At 39.4% G+C, this 26,893-nt stretch overlaps 2 protein-coding genes across 10 annotated transcripts in view; one reads left to right on the forward strand and one right to left on the reverse strand.

The window, feature by feature from the left end:
* Window positions 1-231: 231 nt before the first annotated feature.
* DCAF4 (DDB1 and CUL4 associated factor 4) lies at window positions 232-14,611 on the reverse strand. 3 transcript variants are annotated; one of them, XM_077180254.1, is made up of 14 exons: window positions 14,568-14,611; window positions 14,093-14,209; window positions 12,383-12,480; window positions 10,611-10,768; window positions 9,220-9,302; window positions 8,503-8,605; window positions 7,551-7,694; window positions 6,806-6,855; window positions 5,041-5,120; window positions 3,378-3,473; window positions 3,165-3,262; window positions 2,292-2,468; window positions 1,558-1,672; window positions 232-638 (listed from the first exon to the last, which is right to left on the reverse strand). In XM_077180254.1, the coding sequence occupies exons 1-14, from the start codon at window positions 14,570-14,572 to the stop codon at window positions 445-447; spliced, it is 1,518 nt and encodes a 505-aa protein (XP_077036369.1). In that variant the 5' UTR covers window positions 14,573-14,611; the 3' UTR covers window positions 232-444. The 3 variants fall into 3 exon arrangements, with proteins under 3 accessions (XP_077036369.1, XP_054491192.1, XP_054491191.1); XM_054635217.2 differs by lacking the exon at window positions 14,568-14,611 and adding an exon at window positions 14,495-14,565; XM_054635216.2 differs by lacking the exon at window positions 14,568-14,611 and having other exon boundaries at window positions 14,093-14,488.
* A 2,582-nt stretch (window positions 14,612-17,193) lies between these two features.
* Window positions 17,194-26,893, forward strand: part of DPF3 (double PHD fingers 3) — a 188,160-nt gene continuing 178,460 nt past the window's right edge. Inside the window, exon 1 of one of the 7 annotated variants that reach the window (XM_077180257.1) lies at window positions 17,194-20,717. In XM_077180257.1, coding sequence (XP_077036372.1) covers window positions 20,638-20,717 — 80 coding nt within the window. In that variant the 5' untranslated portion in view covers window positions 17,194-20,637. The remainder of the gene's footprint in view (window positions 20,718-26,893) is intronic. The other 6 variants (XM_077180256.1, XR_013182783.1, XM_077180259.1 and 3 more) reach the window with 6 other exon arrangements.

Genomic DNA, 26,893 nt, shown 5'->3' on the forward strand with positions numbered 1-26,893 from the left:
GTTGCAGGAACCCCAACCAAAGCTACTCCAAACTGTCCCAGAACACTTACACTGTTCAGCTTCTCAACACCAGCTGCTTCACTCTGCTGGGCCAGCCTGCTTCTTGAGGCAGATGTGACCACAGCTAAAGGTTAGGTGACCAAACAGCACATTTAGCTAGCACAACAGAGGCTCTTAAAGTTACCTGCTTGGCAAGTTTACAGCTAGATTTCAGAGAGACTGAATCTTGCCTACAGTTAATCAGTGTTTAGCTTTTATTTACAAGAGGTCTGAGATGTATGTATACAGCAAGATTTGCTGAACTCCTGAAGGATGTTCACAATTAGATGAGCAAAGCAGATGCAACAGCAGCATATAATGACTCAACAGCTTGGTGACTGGTGTAAAGATTCTGAAGTCACATATAGATTGGCAGCTTTGTAGACCAGGTCTGAGGAGAACATGTCAGTTATAGGAGAAGTGGTAGAGATCCTGTTTGACAGCCATGAGTAAGCCAGGAACTCCTCGGCTACCCCCAAGTCTTGAAGAAAACACCACACTAGGAATGGCATCTTTGGATGATGGATGGGGAGAAGGGATGGTTCTAAGCAGATGAGTATCTTGGAGACTCCAGATTCGGGTGTAGCAATCCTGACCAACTGGGACGAAAGCAAAATCCAACATTACACAAAAGACTTTACACAGTTCTGCAAGATTATCACCACAGAAGCAGAAGGTCTATGGAGAAAACACTCTGAATATTTTTATGCCCACATGAGGCAAAGTGCTTATCCATACTTTACAAAACAAAAAATTTACACTGAATACTACAAGAGTGGGAAAAATGTACATTTCCTATTAGGTAATTAAAGGTACAGTAAATCAGTTTTTCCCTTTATCAAGCTCCTAAGCCAAAAAAAGGGAGAAAAATTCAGTCACATTAAAAATTCTTATTATTCCACCACTGACTGATATATCCAAGGAAAGGAGGTCACTGTCTTTACAGTGACTTTATGAAGCTTGGCTACACTATAAAGGTTTTTTTTCATCTATTGCTACTTTTCCTGCCCCCACCCAAAATATAATGAGACAAAAATCTGAGTGTAACTGAGAGTATTCAAAATGAATCTGAGTGATATAAACAGTTTACAAGGAGTCAGGCTCACATGCCAATGCTTCAGTTCATCACCACATTCTCCACTTAAGCACCAACTAAAGATATGCAGTCTCTATATAAAGTTATCACCAAGTCTCCTGTTTAGATATTGTTTCCCTGAATTTTGAAATCAAGTGTTTTCTGCTCTACTTTTGAGACATATTGTGGAAAGGATAATAGGACTTTTGCAATACACAGCAGATTAAGCTGTTGAGCACCTCACAGGATTGATTACAGTAGGTATGCATCCATAACATAATTTTCATAGTCTATTACAGTATGTTTAAGGCTAATTTTTTTTCTGATTTTAAAGAATTAACAGCTTTACAGCTTCTAACAGCTCTACCTAAGAAACACCCCTCAGGCTTAAGAAAATCACTACCATACACTATACAAATAGAGGGGGGAAAAAGTCAACCTACCTGCTGTAAGAAGTCCTTCCTCCTCATTTACATGCAAAGGGAGAAGAGCATATTCATTGTGGTGACCTTTGTACTGTTTCACACACTTTGCTGTTCTCAGGTCCCACAGTTTTATCTGCAAGTTGAAGAAATTGAGAGAGGATATATTAAAGCAGAGAGCACCCAAAGGTTGGATGTGTTGGAGCATGCCCAGAGGAGGGCCATGAAGATGACTGGAGGGCTAGAGGACTCTCCTGTGGAGACAGGCTGAGAGAATTCAGCCTACAAAAGCAGCCTCCTCCTGAAGGAGGCTACAAGAGAGCCAGAGAGGGTCAACTTATAAGGGTATGTAGTGATAGGACAAGGGGGAATGGCTTTAACTGAGAAGGGTCTGTTCAGATTAAATATTAGGAAGCTCTTTAATGTGAAGGTGGTGAGTGACTAAAACAAGTTGCCCAGAGAAGTTGTGGATGCCCCATCCCTGGAAGTGTTCAAGGCCAGGTTGGATGAAGGTCTAACGGAAGGTGTCACTGCCTATGACAGGGGGCTGGAACCAGATGATCTTTAAGCTTCCATCCAACCCAAACCATTCTGTGACAAATAACAGGCTCTGGAAGAAGACCCATAAATGGAACTACCACCCAGTTCCATACTACATACTAAGAGCAGACATCTGTCCTTGGGAGTGGGATAAGTACCTGTAAATTCCCAGATACTGAAAGGAACAGAATATCCTAAACACAACAAAAGCATACCTTTCCAGACATATCTGCTGCCATCAGATAATGTTCAGCCTCCATAAGGTGAACAGATGTAACTGCTGAGCCATGGAAGAGACGAATTGCTTTCCAGCTCTGCCCCTTGCGATTACGTTGGCGCACGTCAATGCTGAAAATCTCACCCGAACGGCAGCCATTGTACAGCACTGGGGTCTGGGAGAATCCCAGAGAAAGGAGCATACTGTGTAACATCTGCAAGGGTCTTACAAGTTACACAGACAGAGCCTCTGTCATGCTTTTGAGCTCTACAGTCTAGTTGTCAAATTATTTTAACAGATGAATTAAGAAGCAGAATTTTAATTACACACTGCAGCATTTTTCAGCAAATTCATTAAGCTCCATTCAAACCTCAGCTATTTACTTTAGCTGTAAAAGTTTCCCTAGGTAAGCAGGAACTCAATCTAACATAACAGCAAAACAGAAACTGGAATTCTCATATTCCTCATCTTTTATGATCCTAATTCTTTGTGAACAAGTCCATTAATATTTTATAGTGACTTTCTCCTTCTTGATGAAGGCAATACAGCGAGTGTTACTAGAATGAGGTTATTTGCCAAAATCAAAACAATTTTACATGTTATTACTGTGCTCTTTGTACTTCCTTGTCTTTTAACCTCTGTAATCTTAACAAAAATTGCCCCTATTGCCACAGTTTGAAATCAGATAATATTTTTGTTGCTATTCAATTGTGTGCGAGCATCAGACCTCATCAGCTCTGCTGAGGAATAGCCACCTAACAGCAGCTTTCATCACAACCTTATGTACAGCATGAGGAATCCTGCCCCAAACAGAATAAAGAGCCCACCAATGAGGAAATGCTTTGAAAAAATGGTGTCTGGTTCTCCCTACCTGTGTGGCAAACTGCTGTGCCAGAACATCACTACTGGTTCCAAATGTCTGACGATGCCCTGTCACTACATTGGTCACAAGAACTCGTCGTGTCAGGCCTAAGGAAGACAGATGATATTAGTTTAGCTGTAATTTGTGTAGCAGCTGGGAGATGAATGGAAGAAGTCTTTCCCACTGAGACAGAGGGGGTTGCTAGCCTTGCAGATAGATCACCTGTGCTAAAGCAGTTGTCTGCTTGGGGATTCAGGCACCAAGCGCAGGACCAGGCAGTGGATATCTTGAAACTGCACAGCATTCCAGGTCGATCTCCTAGAACACAGGAGCAACACATGAAGTGTTCATGAAATGTTAGGACAGGATGGTAACTCAGAAAGGTTCTTAGATTGCCACATTTCACTCTGAAGCAGAGGAAGTGTTACCCAATTAGCGTCCTTTTGGTACTCAAGAGACAGGAAACAGAAATCAAAGTTCATGACTGTAAGTGGGACTCCTACAGTCTATGTTAATAGATGATATTGAGAGACTGTGAAATTTATTCAGGAGTCAGAGGGCTCACCATGGCAGGAAAGAGAAACGTAACACTCGCCTTATAGCACTGAGTAAGCCATTTTTAAAAGATGAGTGGGCTAGAAATACAAAACATTTACTTTATAAACTATAGATTAGCCAAAGCCTAACCTGTACTATGCCTGCTTATTTTAAAATAAATGATTAAGTAATAAAACCCTAGATTTGACTCTTACTCATACAGCCCCTGCACAGAATTTATGCCAATTAGCAGACTACATCCTTAGTTTTCACTACATGGCACATCATATATACATCTGTCATGTAGCACAGGTGACATGGACAAGAATGGATGGATAACATAGTTTTAGACAGGCTAAGTTCTACTTTTCTCCTGGCATCTACTCAGCAAGGCTCCCACAAACCACCTCTTTAGGAGAGTGAAGGAAATCAAATCTGGAAATACCTGAACAGTCAATAGGATATACTAGACAAGAAGACTTTGGTGGAACTTACAGCAGCTAATTATGGTGAAGGGCTTAAAATCTTTCACAGAGCAACTGGGTGTGCTGGCCTAGTAGCCATCCACCCTCCGTGACTCTTCATTCAAGTTCATGCTGACTCTATGCAAATTTTTTAATGGCTGCATATGTAGTAAGACATTAAATTTTTAAAATTAGTCCATTACTCTTATCAATCACAGATTTTCTCTGTATAAATTTAACTGATCATGTTTGAATGGAAGGCAGATTAGAGCACTGCACTCTGTGACTTGAAGAAGCATGGTATCAAGAAGGTCCAATTAATTAAGTCCTGACCCCAAGAACATTCAACAGAATAGATCAGCTACAGACAGACTTAGGACATGGTACTCTCCCAGTCAGTCAAGTTTCCATACAACTGGAGCTGGAGTTTGTACAAGGAGCTCTGGGCCGAGATATTTACCAGCTTTACACCTCTGATTTATGCACTGAGCATTCCTGAGCAGCTGCTATGAGAAGGGATTCTGCAGTGACTCTGGACATTCTATAAGGAAATGTGAGTATTTGCTGTGTGCAGCCTCTGCATATTAATTACAGGCCAAGCTTCTCATGAAAAATCTCAAGTGTTTGCTTTACAAGTGAGTTGTTCTCCTGCCAAAGTCAAGTACTGCAGCAGCTAAAAATAAACTAGGACTCTGAATACTGCTTGTTAATTAAGTCTCAAATTCTTTCATCATCATTTCACTTTTTAAGTTGTTTTAGTCTTACAGGAATACAACAATCTCACCAACTACTGAAAAAGAATGCTAAAATAACCTTTCATTTGTGCTCTTTTCATATAATTGCTACCAAAACTTGGAGACAAAAATCCAACAGAAACACCCTACCTGGGTTAGTGCTGCTGAACAATGATGCTGGAAGCAGACTGGCACAGCCTGGTGTTTCTGCAATTCCCATGAGACACAGCTTGCTGAAGTGAGTTAAGGAAAACTGATTTTCTGTAGAATAGAACAGGCTGCCTAATATTTATAAATGGTAAAAGCAAGATGCCCTGACACAGCTACAGCTCACAACACTTTTCCTCGAGACCTTTGATGTGCTTTACAGTTTACAACTAAGCTGTGACACTGCACTTCTTTCACAGGAACGAGCTAGAAAGAACTCAAATTCTTGCTTGTGTATTTTCACTACAGAAAGATAAGACAATACTGTTGTATCTTACTAGTGATAGGAAAAATAAAAAATAAGCATGGCCTATATAGATCATTCTCACTTTTTCATGTTGATGACACTGCATTAATATAGATCTATTTTTTATGGAGGTAAATTGGAAAAATGGAAGGCAAGGAAAATTCACTTCAGATTACACTTAAATATTTTATGAAGACTATACCAGGTACAAATAGAATTTGAAAGCTGCATTTCAAGTTCAGTGGGGTAACTGAACTCAACAAGGGAAAAACACAAACCCACCAAACCAAGTGATCCTGAACACATCCCCAGCTGTGTGCACACCTGGTGAGCTCCTGCCCCTGATGGGCTGGTCTGGAGTTGCCTGGCTTTTCACACAAACCATTCCATACTTTTCAGTGTAATTTCTTTTGGCACTTTATAACCTGTTGTCTGCCATCTCCTATGTCAGAATTCAGTTTTTTTCCCCTACTCTTCTGGGCTCTGCACTGTTCATTACTGCTTCCTCTACTGTATCTATCTGACTCTTCAAGTCAGACCTGCAGAACATGCTCTGAAAGTTGCAGGTGATGCTACTGAATTGCTCCCATTCTCCTCTCACCCCTACTGTCGTGAACAGGGGGAGAAATGCGACACACCATATGCGTGAATAGCAAATCCCGAAGTTTATTGAAAACTCACACATATTTATATTGGTGTTAATGAAGCTTATACATATTGCAAAAGCTGAGCTCATTATTGGTTAAAGCACACTTAAATCAACCACACCTACTTCTATCTTCTAACAATTATTTTGCTTCTATGTTTGCATTCTTCTAGCTTCTCTACCTAAGATATCTACATTTTCTGGCAAGCGATTTTCTCCCCCGTCTTCCCATTTCAGAGAAGGTCACTGTGACCTTTGTCAGTGATTGGACACTGGTTGTTCAGTTCCCAGCTTGTTTCCCCTATCCTTATCCATCGGTATCACATCGAAATGTCCTTTCTCAGCTAACCAATTATCCAAAAAGCTCTCTACACCCTACCAATACAGGAATGGTTTAAAACACAAATGAACCATCCCACTTTCAAAAAGGTTCACTTCAGAAAAAGGTTGTTGCCTTTACCCTCTGCTCCTGTTCTTTTGCCTCAGCCAATTTCCAAACATCAGATCATTTTGGATATGGCATTTATATACACTGTTAATGAAGTGGGAATTCTCCATGGCAGAAAACATGGTCTTTCATTTACCATTAACATGGGAACAATTCTACATTTATCTGTAACAGAACCATACATTCCTCAGAAATTCCAATCGAATTCCAGTGTTGGAGTTCGATTTTCTTTACTTCTGCTGTTTTCCAGAAAACTTATCTTCTGGGGTAACTACAGAAGAGGTATTCCTTAAATTAATTTTCCTGTGAAGCATGATGCAGACTTGTAAAACCTGAATGACAATTCTGATTTTTTTTTAAAGGATATAAAACATGAGAATCTGGATGAGTCAGTGATGCCCAGCACACAGAGTTCACCTTCAGAGAGAAGAAGACATACTATTTTTGTGATCTGTAATTCAATTAAGGAAAGATTATTTCCATGCAAAAATGACATAAAATTAGGCACTGGGTACAACTCCTCAGCCCACTAAATAACTCAGTAATGGGGCACAAGCATTTCAGCTTCATACTCATAACAACAGAACAGCATTAAGAAGTCTGACCAAATGCAGACTAAGGCACCAAGTACATCTTATTCAAGAGACCATCCCTGAAAGAACCCGAACATGAAGAAATCATGAAAACCTGTTTTAAATATGCCTCATATTTAAAGGAGGATAAACACAGTTTAAGGGAAAACTTTAAGGACAAACACAGTTTCCCAAAATTATTTTTAAGAAAGAAGCATGCAAATCTTGGTAGTTTTGATAGCCAAACTTCAGTTTTGCTAGCTACAGTTGAAGTCTAAAGTAATCACTATCCTTGGAAGCTGGTACTTCTATGTAGTCCTCCATTCCAGTTGTAGTGTAACATTGCTGACAACTATTACTGGTACTGAGCGCTTTCAGGTTTACTGTGGTTCTGTATTTACCCAAGTTTCACATCTCTAGATTCTTCCCTTCTCTTCTCCTAGGCCCTTCCCCAACCCTCATGGCACTTGCACCTGAGCCTCCCAAGAACAGTGTTCTGAGAAAGCAACCACCAAAGGAAGGAGGAACAGAAAGCAGTACTTTGCGGTTTGTGAAGTAGAGGTTGTCATACATCTCCACAGTGAGAGACTCCTTCCCCAAACCGCTGAGATTGATGATACCATATTTACATCCTCCATGCTCTACATCGTTCACAGTGAATATTCGTTCACAAGCAACATCTGCCTGTAAAATAAAAGCTTACCAGTCACACTCACTGGAAACTTACAGGAAAAACAGCCTGAGGAGTTGCATTAAGTCTAAAATGAAACAACACATTAATTCTGATCCCTTTAACACCATCTGCTTTCCATCCACCTCTAAAATCAATGGCCAACTCCTTTTAAATGCATGCAGAGAAAAAATGGGGATAAGAAAAGGATTCAGTCCTTGGCTTACAATAAATGATCTTTCCAATGTTAACAATTCTATACACTTACACTGTTTCTGAGTCCCTTCTGGCTTCAGCTATCTATGCAGTGCTTTGTTTACAAGGCCAGGAGCTGGTCCTGGAGAGCTTCCTATATAGTCTATGAAAGATCATGAAATGTAAAGTGATTACTGATGTTTACCTAGATTCTCTGAACCACAGGCTTTGCCACTCCCAAAATTCTCCTCTTTCATTTTTTTCTTCTTCCTCTTGATCCTCTCCACTCCTCCTCCCAGCCCCACAATAATGATCCACTCAACTCCTACTTACTTCCAAAATAACATGTTGATCAGATTAAAAAAAAACAAAAAACAAAAAATGCTTTCATATCCAACCTTTTTTATAATTTTCCTTTGCAGGAAAGGAACAGCCTCTTCCTACCTGTTAAAGTTACTGAGCATAGATTTTAAGAACTGACAGAGAAGGAATAACATATCTTTAATAGCTACATATCTTTATGGAATAACATATCTTTAAAACCTGTGTGATTTGATCACAAGAGCCTGAATTTTCACTGAAGACAGGCTCTATTTATCTTAAAGACCCATCATTTCTCATACATACCACAATGATTTTAAAATTGTTGGTTCCAGCAACTGAGGAATCTGGACTGTGAATTTCTATCTTCCTCCTCTGCATGCAGTTCACTTTTAGTTCATGGACTAGCCTGCAAAAGCAGGTAGGAGGGTGAGGGGGTTGAAGAGAGAAGAATTCAGGTAAGCCTAAATTTAATGCATATGACAAGAATTCTGGCCAGGATATAGAATGCTTCTCAATCACTGAAGAGAAAATGCCTGAATAACTAGCATGCTGAAATTTAACTTGTATAACCTATGAACATGTGCATCTTCCACATGCATGGAATTTCATCCCACTATTTTGAACCCCAGCACATCTTTAGTTTAGAACAGCAAGTCACTAACTTAACTTGCCTTCTGCTGTTCTGATGGGGGGCAAGGGAATGGTCATGGCAGTTGAAAGGACTTATCCTAAAAAAGCTGTGCTATACTCATAAAGTACAATGTGACAAAACAGCATATCCAATGTACATACATAAAATGAACTTCTTTTGAAGTCAAATTGGGAAACAACTTCCTCATTTGAATTCTCATCATTTTAGTAATCTGATTATTACAGAATATAACCTTTTTCCTGACTTTAAGTAATAAGTTCCTCCTCATCCCAATGAAACAGTAAGAAATGCAAGAAAACCTGACGGAAACAGTTGCACTAACAGCAGAACTTGGCACTGCAAACAGAAGACAAATCAAATCACTGTACCTGCAATAACTTGTGGGGCTGAGCGAACCCAGCTGCCTTTTCTGTAACAGCACAGATGAGTTCAGTCCAGCCCTTGTTGTTTTCTGGAAGAGAGTAACATGGAACTGTACTCAGTTATTTACTTGTTTAAGATTCAAATACGGCTGTGGGTCTTTGATGTTTGGGATGTTTAGGGAACTTTTTCTTCTAGCCTACACACATTAAAATTTTCAGAACATATAAAACACATTCCAGCACCATCTCCCTGATCTACTACGCTAAGTAGACAAGAATATACTCCTGTGAGATGTGGAGTGCTTCTGTAAATACAGAACCTGGAGAAAAAATGTGAAACCCCAACAGCCATTGTCTTCACTCTACATAATCAGCAGTACCACCTGGAGGTGTAAAATCACCTTCTGGTTTCATGACAACACCTCAAATTCTTCTTATATGGCAAAATCTTTTATCACAATGAGACTGATATTAAACATGCAGTCTTACTGTTGTACTAAACTGCTTTTCCATTCCATTTCCATTCCCCCCACTGGCACTAGATGATCTTTAAGGTCCTTCTAACCCAAGTAATTCTGTGATTCCATTCCATGATTTACAAACCTTTTAGAATTTAATGCAAACACCTTCTGAGGAGACCAAGGGATAGAGTATTTAGCAGAATTACGGAGTAAGAAATCTTTTTGCTAATGGTCAGACAAAGCAAGTGTTTGAGAGTCAAAATGTTCTTTACACTGAAGACCTAGTTGAAGAACTTCATTGCTTAAGAAAAAGAACACTGTTCACTTCTTCCAAAAAATAGCATATAAGCTGAGCTGTTATTTGTAAAGTTATAAGACATGTTTTTCAGGTAATGAAAAAGCATCCTTGTTAGATATTTTACCCACATTACAAACATGCAGCATCAGCATTAATTTCACTGTAACACTTTATATAGAAAAGCACACAGGCTTTCCAGACATAAACAGAAGATCTGCCTTGATTTTAACTGTCCAAAAAGGTTCTTCAAGAAAAAGCTTTCCACCAACTATGATTAGTATTGTTTCTTCAAGGTCCAGGAATATGATAAATAAATTTATTAAAAATGCAAAAAACTTTAAATCAAGACCCTGCTTTGCCAATTCAAGGCAGGAACTTGAAACCTGGCATCCAATATCCTGACTCAAGTGTAACTGTTGGACAACTGCAATTCCAAGCACAGTTCCTTTGTCTTTATAGATTTTTTTGTTTGTAATGACTTGACTTCATTCCTATGTGGAAGAGCCATACAAAAGGCTTCAAGGACTTCATTCTTGACAGAAAAAGAATTTGAATTGTCTGAACTTAAAGACTTAATTTATAATCTGTCCTGGGCCAGAGTACAATAAAGCCTAATTGCAATCTTTTTCAAAACATACCTGATGCTGTTTTTCTTCCTCTTCTAAGAGTCTCAGTCTTTTGCACTCCATTGCCTTGTGCTGAATGCTGTCCTTGGTGAGTGGGTTGTGATTATTATGTCCAGGCAGTAGGCGAAAATAGCGGTTCTTTTCTGGGTCATAATAAAATCCTGGCAGTTCTTCAGTGGGGGAGACATGGGGGAGAAAAAGTGGCAAAATCAGATGAATAACTAAATTTGTTTATTGCTCATTGATATTCCATGTCTTCATGTGAATGTGAGAGTTGTGAGACCCAAAGCTCTAGCCCCCAGCACATCCTAAGCATGATACACAGAGTGGGAATAGACGAGCAAATTACAGGAGAAAAAAATGAGGTTATTTGTAGTGTTCAAATGCACTGCTCTTACACAGCTACAGAAGGCACGTCACCACTGACCAAGAGAAAATTCAGACAACCAATCAGAAAAGCACAAAAGAAAGGTTTTGTTGCAGAACAAAAATGGTCTTTCTTCATAAATAAATCACGAGGGGACATTCTTAGTTAAAAGACTTGGAAAGACAGCAAAAAAAAAAAGAAAAAGACAATGAGGTATCAAATAAACTCAAATAAAGTGATTCACTTCCCAGAACAAGACACTTTTTCTTCAGCACATAGGAGAGATTTAGATAAAATCAAGAGTACATTTGGCTCCTTCTAAAGATAAATTGGGACGAGAAACACTCAATTTTAGTGCTTCACTCTCTGTGTGAATGCAGAGGCAGACAAGTAAAATACTATGACATTTAAAATACTTTGACAGATTGTCTCGAGACAAAGAAATTTATTCAGAGACAATTGTTGACATTTCATTTCAAGAGTTTTTATTTAAAACTTTATTTACTACCAGAAATTTCATTTTAAGTATCCTCTTTTTGCAGCTGCTTACCATTCAGCTCCTTATCTGCATCTTTTAGGTTTCATCTTAGCCACAACTGACCAAGACTTTTTCAGGTCAGTGAAAATAAGAAGTTAGTCAATGAATCAGTAAAGTTTATAAAAGCACACTACATTTAGTAGTTACACAGTAACTACACCGGAATAAATCTCTTGCAGGATACATCTCCTAGCATGTTCACAACACAAAACAGTGATATACAAAAACCATCTTTTTAAACTCAAGTGTTGTTCCAGGACTCTCCTGATGTACAGAAATGTAAGTTCACACTGGCTTAGTTTTTGCTAGCATTGTTTAATGAGTCAGGAAACCAGAATGTAAACAGGACATCTTTCTCAACAGCACTGCTACTTCATCATTTGTTGTAAATGAACAAGTATTTAGCCAGAGTCTATTTATTACAGACTACAAAGTACACTGAAGGCATAAAGAGACACACCACACAAGAGACATCCCACAAAGTGGTGGATTGTTGTGCCTTTCAAAAGACTGAGTAATTGAACACAAGCTATGATTTTTTATATACTCTCTTATTTCATTTGCTTGCTTAGTGGTTCATTTTCTTCCTAAAGCAGCACTTCTGGAAGGAAAAAGAATTGCATTTTTTCAGTTTATATCAGCTTGACTAAGCACGCAAGTTTTCAAAAATGAGTACTTGTGGGCCTGAAAGTGATTTGGCTCTGTTCTCCAGATCCTTACTTACTACATCTTTTTGTATCACTTGATGTTACTTTTCTCCACAAACTTTACTGTTTGTATGGTTTCTGTCACACCAGATTATTAATGCAGCTACTACTACTTTTTTCATACAATCAGCATATAGGAACTGACTTCTGACCTACAAACACCATCTCTTACCTGGTGCTACAGAGTTCTGTGTTGACCTGGATGAAGAAGGAGCCTCATTGCTGCTGGGACCTGCATTCACAGGTGTCTGTGGCTCTTCTTGTTCCAGACTAAAAAAATAGCATTGCTTTCAAGATAGGCTCACAATTGCCCCACACATCTTTCCCATAAAGAGACTAGAAAACAGATCGTTACTGACATCAATGGAGTACCACTATGCAGTGCTCTGATAGCATATTCTGCATATCACCATATATTAAACTATGAAAATAAAACAGTGAAAAATATTCAGCTTAAAAATTTTTCAAGAACATTAGTGATAACAGCCTTAAATTACTTGCTAATACATTAGAGGTTGCTGTTGGTTCTGCAAGTGCTTCTAACTATTTTTAGCAAAAGATTAACTGGGCGATTGTACATTAAACAAACAGCCCACTCCTGAAAGCATGCAAGTCTTCACAGCACAAAACGAGAGGCAGTGTAGGTAAAACACTGATGTCAGGTCAGAAATGTTTTGCCATTCTCTCCATAACAAGAGTTTCACTGATGAGGTTTAGAAACATGCAAAATAAACAAAAGTTAAATGAAAATTCCAAGAAAAGCCTCTGCTTTTCTAATAAACATTACATGGGGTAACTGCAGCTTTCCTCTTTTTGAACTAATATACATGAGCATATTCAGTACTCATGAGCAAATTTCCACTAGGATGTTTTCTGAATCACCTGCAAAATTCTCACTTTTTAAGACAGGTCTTATTACATGTCATCTTAAAAGCAGTAGGTGAAGCTGTTTTGCAAGAGCCATAATTTATTGAAAAGAAAACGACAAAGAAACTCTATTTCTAATACCAGCTCTATTGCGGTTTGATTATACAACTCTGAAAACAGTTAAAGGACACAACAGGTATACCAGGGGAAAACCACCCCAGATCGCACCCAAGCACTTAACTTTAAAGCTCTGTAAGAAAACTTTTTTAATTCTGCTCACTGAAGCAGTGTTCATTTGCATTTCTAAATTTTCTTACACGAGTACAACTAGTGTGGCAACTCATAGTGTGTCTCTTTTCCTAAAAACAGGTTTTTCTTTAAAAAAAAAGCTTAGTATATTAAAGCAAAGCAATAGCCTCTTTTAGTCCTGCAAGAGGCACTAACGGAAAGAACAGGGGAATGAAAAAGCAACCATAAAAACAGCTCAAATATAGGCAACTGTAAGTTATAAAATATAAAACATGTTTTCTGAAAGGATCAGTTTTCAAGGCAGGGATTCCTGAGACCTTGTTTCCTTTTCCTCATCTGTTAGATATGATATTACCACATTACTTACCATGCTTTCAAACATTCAGGAAGATCCTTTAATGACAGATTTTACACCACTCTCGAGCTTAGAATAAACAGGCAGGTAGAATCAAGTAATTATATTTTTCTTCCCTGAACTATCTTTGCATATTGATGAAAGGTTTATGGATAATGCATAGCTGAAAGGACTGGCTCATGGAACTGCATCTCCGTTTAAAAAATCAGTGTACAGTTGTGAACACACAATAAACTTCCAGAAATCAGCACAATTTCACTCCCAGTAGGGATAACAGATATACCAGAAGTACTGTCCACTAGATCTTCAGGTGGCAACCCTCTCGGGTCTAGAAAGTCACCATTCTGCACATTCAGTTAGGCATAAGACCTATCGGTTTAGCCCATCTAAGCACAAGCTGCCTGTACTTGCCTTTGGGCGCGGTTGTTGTGACCGGGTCTCCTGTGCCGGTGGGGCTGGTGGCTGCGCTTGTGACTGTTCCACCCACGCCTCTCCTTGCCTCGACGGTAGTTCCTCCGCATTTCTCCTCTTAAAGCAAACATGCACACATATCTCACCCCTACTTGCCTGGAACGGCTCAGCACTCAAGACAAGTCTCTTAATGCGGCCTCTTTTCGAACAGTTTCAACCTGTAACGACCAGGCCGGCTGATAGCCCGCAGCACAGACGGTCTCCTACGCCTGTCGACTTCCCAACTAGTCCCGGACCAGCTCCACGGCTCACCCCGCAGCGCTGAAGCCGAAACCCTAGAGGCAGAAGGTCAAAGATGACCGAGCGTCCCCCACCGCCCCCCTGGGCCCGCCCGTCCCTCACCGCGCCGGGCCCACGCCAGCCCCGCCGCGTCCGCGCTGCTGCTAGCGCCCCACCCACGCCCCCAGAGATGCACCTCATTGGCGCTCAACCGCACCCGCCGCTTGACGGACAACTTCCTCATCCAACCGCAGGAGGTCTGGCCGGCGCGTGCGCCGTGCGGGGGCGGGGCCAGGCTGAGGGCCGGCGGATGGCGCGGGGTGCGGCGCTGAGGGATGGAGGGTGTGGGCTGGAGGGGGCTTTTAGCTCGGCAGGGTCGCTTAGCACGGTAGGGAAGCAACGTAGGGCAGAGGTAGCCTGGGGTTTGCTGGGAGGTGGCGTGCCTTGAGGGGACACCGAAAGGGTATCTCCTCTTCTCTTATGTTGCCGGCTCCCTCAAAGCCATCATTTGGCTGTGGGCAGCTAGAGGCTGAATTTATCAAGAATTCAGAAGCGATAATGTCTTGAAAGTGACTTTCTGGGCTGAGGCCCCTTGGTGCTTAATTTTTTTTTCTTATTTTGAGCCTTCTGCCGGTGGGCAGTGTTGAGGTACAAGGTGGGCGGAAGAGCTCGGGCTGCAGCAATCGGTAATAGCTCCTCGGCTGCTCCGAGCACAGCAGGCTGTGGTGTGACCACCGTCCCCTGGCAGTCAGAGCAATAAACCCCATCTCTTCTTAATCGTTTGCTAAAGGTGTCTTTAAGCCGTTTTTGTATAGCATTCCCCTTCCTGCTTGTTTAGCATATAGGACTTTAAAGAAAGTCGTAACCAGAGTTGTAAAAGAGTTTGTTAACTTAATGAATGATTAAGGTTAAAACAAACAAACAAAAGCTATACTTAAAATAATTGTGGAAAAATAATAGTTTAGCCTTTTTGCTTTCAAAAAGATGTGAGGGTTTTTTGGTTGCTTTAATAACTGAAATAAAAATGCCAGTACTGGGAAAATAGGCAATGGGGTTTTGCTACTTTTAGTTTTTAGACTTTGCACAAATTTGCTATCTTACTTGGCAGGAGAGTAATATTTGGGAGATAGTATTTTTTGTTTCTCACTCGCATGATCTGTGTTTTAAGTTCAAAATGCATTGAGTTAAATAGTCTTGGAAAGTATTTACTTAAGGATAGAAACAGCTGAAGAAATCACCTGTGGCTTGTATAGACAGTTTGTGAACTTTATTTCTTTGTCTTTATAAGTCAGAGCACCAACACGGTCTACTTCTAAGGCATGTTTTGTTGGTTAGGTCTGTTTCTCATAGTGGTTTCGTGATAGTGATCTTTAGCTTTCACAAGATAATTTTGAATTTTAATATAGTAACGGGAGAAAAGTGTGTACAAAAAGTGAACTGTTGCTAAAATTATCTCTGCTGTTGACTGGATACAAAGTGATGGTTTATATGGTGTTGGTACTTGATCAAATCCAAATTTGATGCTGGTACATCCATCCACAGGTTTCTAGGAGTGGTTTCTTCATGGTATTTCCTGGCTTGTGGGTAATAGTCCAGAATGTCTAATGTTTTGCAAGTACTGTTATACTCTGCTTTGTTCATTAGCTTTGTTTCATCTGTTTAATTTCTGGTGCCCAGTGAGCAATATTCAAGGTTCTGTGACCAATAAATGCTATTTATAAGCTGAGGGATTCCTAGGACTGAAATAGTTACCATCGAGGAAGAAGTATATTAAATTATTTGTTTTCTCATTTGTATTGCAGTACTTACTATGAAAGTTAATAGACTGAAAGACATTTCAGAGATCACTGGTTTTCCATATATGCATTGAAATAAAATATACAAGTAAAATGCACACATTCACTCACACATTGTTCCTTAGCAATAGTTTGTCTAACCTCTTCCTAAAGGCTTTCAATTTGGTTTATTTTGATTAGTATATTTTAGTATTTATTATTACATCTCACTGAAAGGTTTCCTGATGATTAAAAACCTCACTGCTATTCCTTCTTCCTTCTGTAGATACAGAAAATAGATTGTTACCTTACTTTCTGCTGCTGTATTCTGTATTTGAAATGTGAAAAATATGTCCCTTTTGAAAAATTTTCTATAGATTGAAGACTGCCTCAGGAATACCATTCCACTAGGATATGATAGGTGGCAACCTTTAGCATTGATGATTCTTGCTTCCTTTTTTGGACCCCTTTCTGTCGAAAAGAACTGTTCGAAAAGATGGAGAACAGATCTTTCCTTGAAGTGTGTTCCTAAAAGCTGGATATACCACTACTCAGCTGAGGGCTTCCTAGTGCAGAGTCTGTTTTGCAGGCTACACTCAGGTTGGAGCTGTAGAATGTCCTACAGCTGTGCAGCAGTGCCAATTTCCATGAAGCTTATGGCCAGAAGTGTGAGCAGTTTGAGAGCTGCTTTGTGATCTGTTGTTTCCAGTCTGGGTTTGTGGAATTGCTGTGCTCTTGCTGGTAACAATTTAATGCTGCTCGTCTCAGGCTGGTTGGTTCATGAACTGGCCCAGGCCATCCTGTCCTGAGGAACGCACTCTGCCACTGTGTCCACCTTGGCTGATTTTCTACTTCCTTGATCTGAGGGACTGGGTTTATACCCCTGTAGTTGATTAAATACATATGTTCAGATTATGCTTATTGAGTTGATTGAAATGTATTTGTAAATTATGTTCAAACATTTGGTAAAGACCGAATTTTATCAATAACATTAGACTTTGAGGTTTGAATGTAGGTTTAGGATTATTACAGTTTAATGAGTTGCCTTTCAGATGAACTGCAGGGTCTGAGCCTGTGTTCATTCTTAGCAGTTGCATCTCAAAATTAAAATTAGCTTGTCTAAGCTCTTTTGCTGAGGCTTAAGCTGTGTATTTTGTCTCATGCTTTCTAGGGGCTAAACTTGTGTTCTGCCTGTTAAAGCTCAGCTTCTGTAAGACAGCTCATTAAACTTTGCTAAGTGGGAAGGGTACCTGGGCCCATGGATTACCCGGGGTTTATGCAGGGTAATCAAAAATAGAATTTTGCCTAATAGTAAAATTTGTGTTTGCTCAAATACTGCTGAAATCAAAGCAATTTAAGAGTCTGTGTAACTTTGTGCTTACTCTACATTATGAGCTGCAGCAGTTCTGCAATAATAGTGTCAAAGCTTCTGTGAAAGTTGCTGTTTGCTGTTTTATCTTAGTTTTCAGAATACCCTGTTGTCCCACAGGCTCTGCTGTTAATGCAGTAAATAACTTTTGGATTCTCTGGCATTAGGTCATAAAATCAGTTAGATTGGAAAAGACCTTTTGGATGATCAAGTCCCACCACTAACTGAACACTGCCAGGTCTGCCACTACACCACATCCCCAAGTGCCATATCTACATGTATTTTAAATATCTCCAGGAATGATGACTCCACTGCTCTTGCAGCTTATCCTAATGCTTGACAACCCTTTTGGTAGATATTAGGAAAAAATTCTTCCATCTAAACAAAGGAACAAACTCCTGTAGAATTTAAGGGGTTAAGGTGATGAATGATCACAATTCAGTTGGTATAAAGATCAGTAACTTCCTGCATTTATTCTGTATGTGTTTGTGTTTCAGTTTTTTACTCTGTCTAGTTTAAATCTCGAGTTCCCAAAGCGGTCCTGATGGTCTTGGAGGTGCGGATCCCCTTGAGGGTCTGCTGGGTGTTACAAGGACGGGAGCGAATCGGATCTGACCCAGAAGAGGGCAGCAGTGCACTTGTACAAAACCACTGTGTCTTGGCTCTGTAAAGTCTTCTGTACCATGTATTGAATCGATTTTAAAAGCAGAAATGCACCAATGAATCCCTTTGCAAAAGAGTATTCATAACCCTAAAGTCCAGGGACACTGCTGTTCCATGTTTTAACCAGACTTTCCCTCCAAGTAAGAAGGGGAAGCTTCTTTCTGCTGGTATCAGCTTTGTCTACCCTGCAGGTCAGAGGTCATAAAAGACATGCCCATGAGATATGCATCAGCTCTTAGTATTTATATATATGTATGTCTTTTAGTTATATATTTTATATATTATACAAATTATATCTATTTTATAAGTGATACACATTCAAATTTTGCGCTGACACTACATCTGAAGTCTCTTCCAGTCAAGTATCTTTGAGAATAAGACATATGTTGGTCAGACCTTGCCTTCTTTTAAATGTTTTCCTTAATAGAGATGCTTAGACCTAATTTACTGGATAGTCTGATGAGTAATTAATTAATCTTTTTCCTGTGGATCCAAAAATAATAATTTGTATGTAGAACTTATCAGAAGTAAGCTGCATTTAAAAATTATTTATGGCACTGGTGGGTGGACTTTGACTTCTGATTATAATCAGAAGATGGACTACAGAACATGCAGGCATGAGTGGGTGCCAACAATGTACGTGGTTCTGTGTATTGGTAGAAATGGAGCTGTGGTGTTATGGGTCTCTTCAGATGGGCTGGCACATACCAAGACATGGTCTCTGGTAAAACCCCTCTGAGACCTTCTGTTTGCCATGGTCTGCCCTCTTTTCTTTCAAAATAGCATCCTGTCTTTTGAATGGCAGTGCTGGATGCATGGGTAATCCTTTTGAACATTTTTGATATTTTAGCTAAATCTCTTAAAAATTATTTTATGTGCAGCATGAGCCGTTAATTAACACTCTGAAATGTCTTTTGTGGTTTTTTTTTTTTTTTTTTTACTTCTGTCATTATTACTTGTGGGCCCAGTCTAAAGGACTATTAAATGTGTAACGATATTCACCTGTCCTGATGATGGTGTAGGCTTATGAAAGTTGTGTGTGTATACACATAGATCAACATAGCTCTGCCTACAAAACTAGAACTTCATTATCACATATGGTGGTACTACATACCACAGTGTATGGGTGGGGAGAATGCTAAGTTGAAGGCATGACATTTTAAAGTGATGTTGAACACAGAGATGTCTGTGCTCTGCCATGTTTCCTATGATGCTACAAGTCTGACATGTCAGTTCAAAACAAAAACTGGCTCCTTTTTTAATTTTTTTTTTTTGTAAAAAATCATGCCTGCAGTTGGAAAAGGGGTCAAGCAGGTAGGAATGCTAACAAGGCTTACATTGCCAGAATGCTGAATTGGAACTTGCAGAGCCATTGTAGAGTAGAATATCCTGATGGTGAGGAAACCTGTGCTGAATAATGCTGTCCTGCCCCTTTTTGGGGGAAAACTTGAGATCTCCATTAGAAGGTCATGTTCCTAGTGCAAATAATGCTGTCTTTAGAGCAGTGGCAGCTGGCAGCTTTTTTCGTTTTTCCTCCAAACTCATTTGTTCAGCTTATGGCCTCTAATACACAAAGTGCTTGCAGTTACAAGATTGATTTCTAGTCTTGTATTTAAAACTTGCCAGGAAAAGAACTAGTCAGCATGTCCAAGGAAGTATTCTCTTTTGGGGTCAAAATCTTGTGTGCTGCTTCGTATTCTCCCTTGCCTGCTTTGGCTATTAAGGTTGTACTTTTATACAGAGAGAGGTGAACTGTTTTGCTTTTACACATCAATAGCAGATGTCAGGGCTCTGACAGCTGATTTCCCACTGGAAGAAAAATTAGTGACACAGACCATAGGAATCATCTTTCTTAGCAGACTTCTCTATTAAATACATGAGGCTTTGAACAAATGTACAGACTGATGATATTGCAGGAAATAACCATTCTCCATAAACTTCAATCTGGAAGTCAGTGTTTTGCTTTCAGAAAACAACTGTATCATTGAACTTCCTGCCAACTAAAGACACAGTGTTACAGGGCTACTAACACCTCATTTCTCAAAGTCTGTGTTCTGCTCATGTACAGAGGAAAGCAAGTAATTGGAGAGACCTGTGTGCAAGGAGGCATTATAATCTCATGAGGGTGGTTCTCAGAAATGGGCAGTAATGAACACTTTTTGAAGCAGGGGCTTCCTGAACTGTCTTGTATATATTGTGCTGTAGATATTCCCTTTGTGAAAGTACTGTTTGAATGATGCAGGAGTGACTTCCTTAGTCTCCCTCCCCCCACACCTCATCTTTGAAGATGTGCGCTGGAATTTCTTGTTTCAAGTGTTTTTTGGGGTGGGTTTATTTTTGGGGTTGGTTTTCTTTTTTTTGTTTTTTTGGTTTTCTTTTTTTTAAAGGAAAGGGAATGAAAGTTTTATGAGGTAAGAATTTGTCTCTCATTCTCTTCTGAATTCTCTCTCAGGGAGAACATGGCAGGAGGAGGAAGAAGCTCAGCTCAGTGGATGCAGACTGGTGTGGAAGGCTTCCTGTTACTGATGTGTAAAGTGAGGTGAGCAGGTTTCTTTTGAGGACTTTCAGGAGCATTTCCTGAAAGGAATAAGGGTGGGAGGGGGGAAGGTTACCATGGGGAAGCAGTCTCCATGTATCTGCATTCTGCAGAGGGTATGTATGGGTTCTTTGATTTCTTTGGTGATTGGGGAAGGGCTTGAAGGAAAGTTGAAGATAATCTGCAGATACCTGGTCTCATAATAATAATGTATATTGTCTACTCATGTCTTGCTTACTATTTATATGCCTATATTACTATAATAACATAGAGTAATATACATTATATGGTAATATATAATGTAATACAATACAGTAATTTATATTACTATTTATATATTCTGGATGCTTCCAGATGTATCATTGTGGCTCAGTCTTAAATTTTATTCCTAGACTGCTGTGCCTTTGGTCATTCTAGTTGTATGTGTATCCTGATATTTATGATGGATGGTGACATTGCCTTCCAGTCCACTGGAATGCCTCGTTCCGCTGGAATGTTTCATTGTTGGCTCCATAGATGCTCTGCTTCATGGAGTCCTCCTAGGCCCTGGTTTTCAAACTGCTGCTCTTCTGGGCACTGAATAGAAGCCAGGAATAGTGAGCTGTTGTTGCAAGTGACTACCAGTATAGATAGCAGCCTGTAGATTTCAAAGCATGTGCCTAGTGCAGAAGTCTGCCCATGGGAGTAGCACTGCAGGAACTCCCATTAGTACAAACTAATACAATTACCTTTCTGCACAGTTTATACTCTGTCATTTTTGTGTACTTGTGGAAAGTAATGAAATGAAAACATTTTAGACAAGACACACAACACTAAATGAAAACAATAGACCATTTCTGGGAAGAAAGATAAATGACTAAATTAAAACAACACTGCAGATAGGGTAGTCATAGCACTGTTTTGTAAGATGATCTTTGAAAGTCTGAAGACAACTGAAACTGCTTATGTGCTTTGTAGAACTGAAGCAATAATTATTTCACTTACAAGATGTAATATATCAGTTTGCAGTTCCAAAACACCTAATTTCTCAAAGTCTATGTCTTGGTAAAACCAAGACCAACTAACAAAACTTTAGCTCTCAGCTTGATTGGATGGAAATTGAAAGAGGAGGTAGGTTATAGAGGATGGTTTATGGACTTGGTTGAGAGCTATTGTTTCCCTGAGCAAAGCACTTTCTAACTGGGAGCAGGAAAACTCTGAAGGTCCCAAGAAAAAAGAATAAGTAAATAACTGGCTGTAGGATCATATAAATTCTGTACTATAACCTTGTGGGAAATCAGGAAGGATGACAGAACTCTATATGTAATGGTTAAGAGCTTCCATGGGCTTTAAAGACTACCAGGCCACAGGGTTTGATCTGTGTTAATTACCCACAAGATTTAATTGTGTGTGGTATGTAGTTTTTGGTTTGTTGTGATTTTTTTTATTTTTCTTTTTCTCTACCTGGGTAAAAACTCTGTAAGTTGACTAATAGTGTTTACTTATTTTCTTTATAGAAAACGGCTGCTTTCCTAAGGCCAGGTGTGATTACATCAGCTGCTAGAGCATCCTCACTTTGAGTACTCAACAATTATAAACATTTTATCTTTGTTCAGAATGATGTTTCAGAACAGCTGCAAACAGCACTTCTGAAACAAATTGTTTCAGAAGTGTGGAAGAACAGGAAAATACAGACTATCACTGACTTGTGTGTAAGTTCAAAGTCTAGGGGAATTTCTAAGAAGTAACATAAAGGCTGAACCTTGTACATTGATAAATCAGTGAAATAAAATTGCTCCCATGTGTTCTGGATAAAACTAGAAGAGCAGATTAATGCCTTTGTACAGTGTTGCTAGTTCTGCATGTATACTGTGTGTCCAGTAGAGAAGTACTTCTAACTTGAGGAGAGTATCCACTAAAAATTTCTTTTGGAGGAATGCAGATCTTTAGTAACCTTTCTTACAGACAGTTGCATACATTCATGCAGTCATCAGCCCTGTGAAATGAGGGAGGTTCATTTCAGAAGAAATTTTAAACACTATTTTGACATGAAGAAAAGGAGATTAAAGAAATAAGTGAAAATAGTTGGATGGTCACCTGTATTTTGTTTTGGAATTCTTTTTGACCTACATAGCATAATTTTGTTGGATTGAATTCTATTCAATCACTAAAGCAATGATTCTTGTTGTAATGGTTGGATATACTTGATGTGGGAATAGACCATAACAGGTGGAGAAAAAAGCTTCTATTGGGAAATAGCTGGACAGTTGTTCTTACTTTTGGTTGTACAAACGGTACAGAAATTATTCTGTCTTTTGAGCATTCTGGTTATCCTTCTTTGTGCCATTTCTATCTCTAACAAACTGTACAAAGTATTGAGAAATTAAGCACATTATAGATTCCTGTGTTGTGGCATGATGCCCAGAGTGTGTCGTCTTTGACTTGTGGTTCAATAGTGAGCTGCTCTCAAATAATTCCTGGTTATATCCCAAGATCTTGTTCTTGACTGGCAATAAGTAATTCAGAGGCTGAAGGTGTACATGCAGTGTTAGGACTTTTTAAAGTATGTCAATTTGTCACCATTTTATCTGCCATTTAATGTCTTATGAGTCAGATTTTCATTTTCCTCTGCCTCTTCCCCTCATCTTCTGAAAATCTTGAAAACAAAAAAAAATGGGAAAGATTACTCCTTCTGAGTTCAATGTGGGAAGAATAAAGTTCAGTTCCAAAGCTTCTCTGCAGGTTAATTGAAAATAGTAACTGAAACCCTCTGCCACCTTACAATGCCCTTTCAGTAGGTGGACTGAGGGGAACTTGATTTATGGGGGAGCTTAGTGAAAAATCCATTACTCCTAGGTTCCCAATTCTAGTGATGAAATAACTTGGAATACACTAGAAATGTAATGTGACTGAAAGGAAATGGTTACAGGCTTTCTGAATTATTGCAAAATAGTTTGATTAAAAGAAAAATATCACTGGAAAGGGGTTACTAAGTGGCCCTGATTTCTTTCTGCCTGTTGCTGGTAGTGGCAAGCAATGCTGCAGGGACTGGAAAAGATGGTATTAGAATTTTTGTATGCAGCACATAAACAAAGAATGTGGCTGTCCCTAAAGAGGATAAGAGCTTGGTAGTTGCAGTTAAAACTAATTTATTCAGGCTTAGCTAATGCTGCAGAGTCTGGTGGTCTGTTGTGCTGCTGGCCTGTAGTAAGCTGCAGTATGCAAGGTGTGGCATAGAAGAAATGCACAGCTTTCTGATTGCTCCCTGAGTGTGTGCCATGAATACATTCTGTTAGTGGTGCTATAGTAGATACAATCTAAGGATATAAGCAATTGGAATACAGATACTCTTTTATCTAAGCTGTGCTAGTCTTAATGTCTTAAATTCATCCTACCCATTAGGAAGAATGAACTCATAAAAGTTCCAGTTTAAAGTCACTCTTTAGGATTTCTTAAAATATTACTAACAAGCCGTGCTGGCTTTCTGGAACCAGCTGGTTTTGCTTCTATTTTCCGAGTTCAGAGATATGCCTGGTATTTGTGTTGTGTTTGTGTGACAACTTCAGGCTGACAGCACCAGTGGAAGGGTAGGTCAGAGTAAACCTCTGGCTGCATAGGTGGCACTTCTACACCTGCACAGAACAGTGTTTGAGACAGTAAATGCAGTGTCTGAGACAGTAAATGACAGTAAATCCCAGCTGTTCTTCTCTTGTGCTGAGTTCCATGCAGCTTTGCATCTTGAAGATTACAGGAAATGGGACACTTGGCTTGTGGAGTTTGTTGGCCCAGCTCGCTCCTCTCCTCAGCTGCAGACAGCCCCAGTTTTGCTGTGTGTCATGGTGTAGGTAGCAAGTAGGCAAGACTGGCCATGGAGGAGGAAGACACACCCTGACAGATCTGATGCAAAGCCTATTCCATTCTCTAGAATTATTTTTATGAAATGTGGATTAGGTGCTAAATCCTGGAGTAGCATTTAGAGTTTTCTTATCTAAGAACACCAGATCTCCTGAGAGGCACAAAACACACCACTGCAGTTCATTTTGCTGAGCCAAAGCAAACCTACTGGCTTAAAGTATCAAAATAATATGCATGTTACAATTTTTGGTAATTTATAAGTATTCTGGCTCAGACTTGTGACTACCTAAACTAATCTGAGGGGTGAATCAGTCACTATCTTATTTTTGGGTGTAGTAACTTGACAATGTCCTTTAATACTCCTGATGTTAATGGACAAATTACAAGTCTTCTTTTGTTTGACTTTATCACTGCATTTTGTTTCAACCTGTTATATCACCTGCTTTCCTGTAGGAGACTTTTTGGGTGCACATCCCTTTTCCTGGGCACAGAGATAGTGGCCTACTGTGCCCAGTGGTTTGGTTACTGTCACTGGGATTTGTCAGCCTGGATGGCAGGTAGATGTCATCCTACCCTGTCCCAACCACTGGCTGGCTGAGGTGGGAAGGGTTGGGAGGGTTGAGTGGAAAAAAAGGATTTGTTCTGTATTAGTGTGACAGCAGAGGTATACTGACCAGCTTCCAAAATGCTAGAGAGTAGTACCAGGTGACTTAATGCCAGGGCCGGTGACAAATTGTTTCATTGCAGTATCCTTTCCATAGGGCTGTCCTTCAAGCTGTGTCCACTTCAGCTGAAGTTGGGCTAAGTGGGAGAGCTAAAGTTTTTTTTCCCCTGCAGACAATTGGTTGGGGTAAATGTTTTGTTTATCTTTATTCTTGGAGAAAGTTTGTGTGGGGCTTTTTTTGTAGTCTGGAGGAAAAAAGGAAAAAAAGGCATTAAGTGTTTATGTGTTATTTTTTCTGGTTTAAGGAAATAATCTTTCCATAATAAGCTTGAAACTACTTTGACGACTGAAAACAGTGCTATAATATATGAACTTAAAATTTCTTAAAATAAGAAATATCTGATCTTGAAATCATAAGTTTGGTTTTGTAAAGGGTTTCCACTGGATGATATTATTGGCTTTTTTAGAGTATTAGAAACTGAATTACACACTCATATTTTTGAAAAGTCAGTTTAAATACTGTAACTGGCTTCCTTGTGATTTAAGACTTAAATACATGTTTTGTAGGCTTTTTTGGCTCTATAGGCTCTGTTATTTGGGACATGCACTATAAATTCTAGGTGACCCCAAATACAGGTTTTTAGTCTTTATTTGAAGATCATCATACAGTGAAAAAGTAGCAGACTTTATTTATGTCTTGTATGTTTTTCATCCTTCTCTTACCTGATTGTTCCTGACTAAAAATTTTGGCATGAGAACACTACCTTATGTGGTGGTGTTCCTCTGATCCTTTTGTTTAGTTTTTCACCTGAAGCATCATCATCATCCCTGTAAAATCAAACTTGGCTGCTGTATGAATAATATAAGTGTTACAAACAGAACTATGATTTCAAGTGAACAGAGAAAAAGCAGATAAAACACTTCAAAAAAGTGGCTTTCAAGGAGCATCTCTGTACCAGTAAAGCAAAGTGAAAATAACTAATAACGCTGTGGATGTAGCAGTGATTTTTTAAAAGTTGTTCTCAGATGTAGTTTTGAGATTGTCCCAAGGCTTCAGCATGATTTCAAAGGTCAATTGATAGTCTGTGCTTGTATGTGCATGCCCAAATGCTGGAGAGGGATTCTGTGTGCGTGTGTATGTGTGTGCGTGTAAAAAGAATGATCCAAATGTAAGTCTTGAGGTGTAACCTCTTTGTTCTAGTGCTAGGACATGTATTTAGGGTTCTGTGGAAAAGCAGATTGGTACACAATACTCCATCACAGCTATATACAGATATGATACTATATATACCACATATTAGAAAATATAAATAGTATTATGTATTATGGTGTCAAAGTCTAGGCCCCCATACCATCCCTCCCCCCCAAAAAAAAAAAAAAAATTAGGTGCCAGAACAAAGCTTTTCTTAGCAGCCTTAATTCCACTCCTTTGTCTGGATTACATTATAATTCATCCCAGCAACTGGAAACTGAATCCTTTCTCCCACTGTCCTGCTGCCCTTGTACTTCAGCAGAGAAAATGCACAGAGCAGAAGTGCGCTGGTCTTCCCCTCCACTACCTGCTGCAAGTGACTTCCGGATGAGGAACAAATACTGCAGAAATACCGGTGCAATCCATGGGAGCGTTTGGTTGCTGCATCCCAGCAGCTTTCTGATGCTAGGTTTTCATGACTCAGGCAGT

Source organism: Agelaius phoeniceus, chromosome 6, assembly GCF_051311805.1.
Source record: "Agelaius phoeniceus isolate bAgePho1 chromosome 6, bAgePho1.hap1, whole genome shotgun sequence".
Lineage (NCBI taxonomy): Eukaryota > Metazoa > Chordata > Aves > Passeriformes > Icteridae > Agelaius > Agelaius phoeniceus.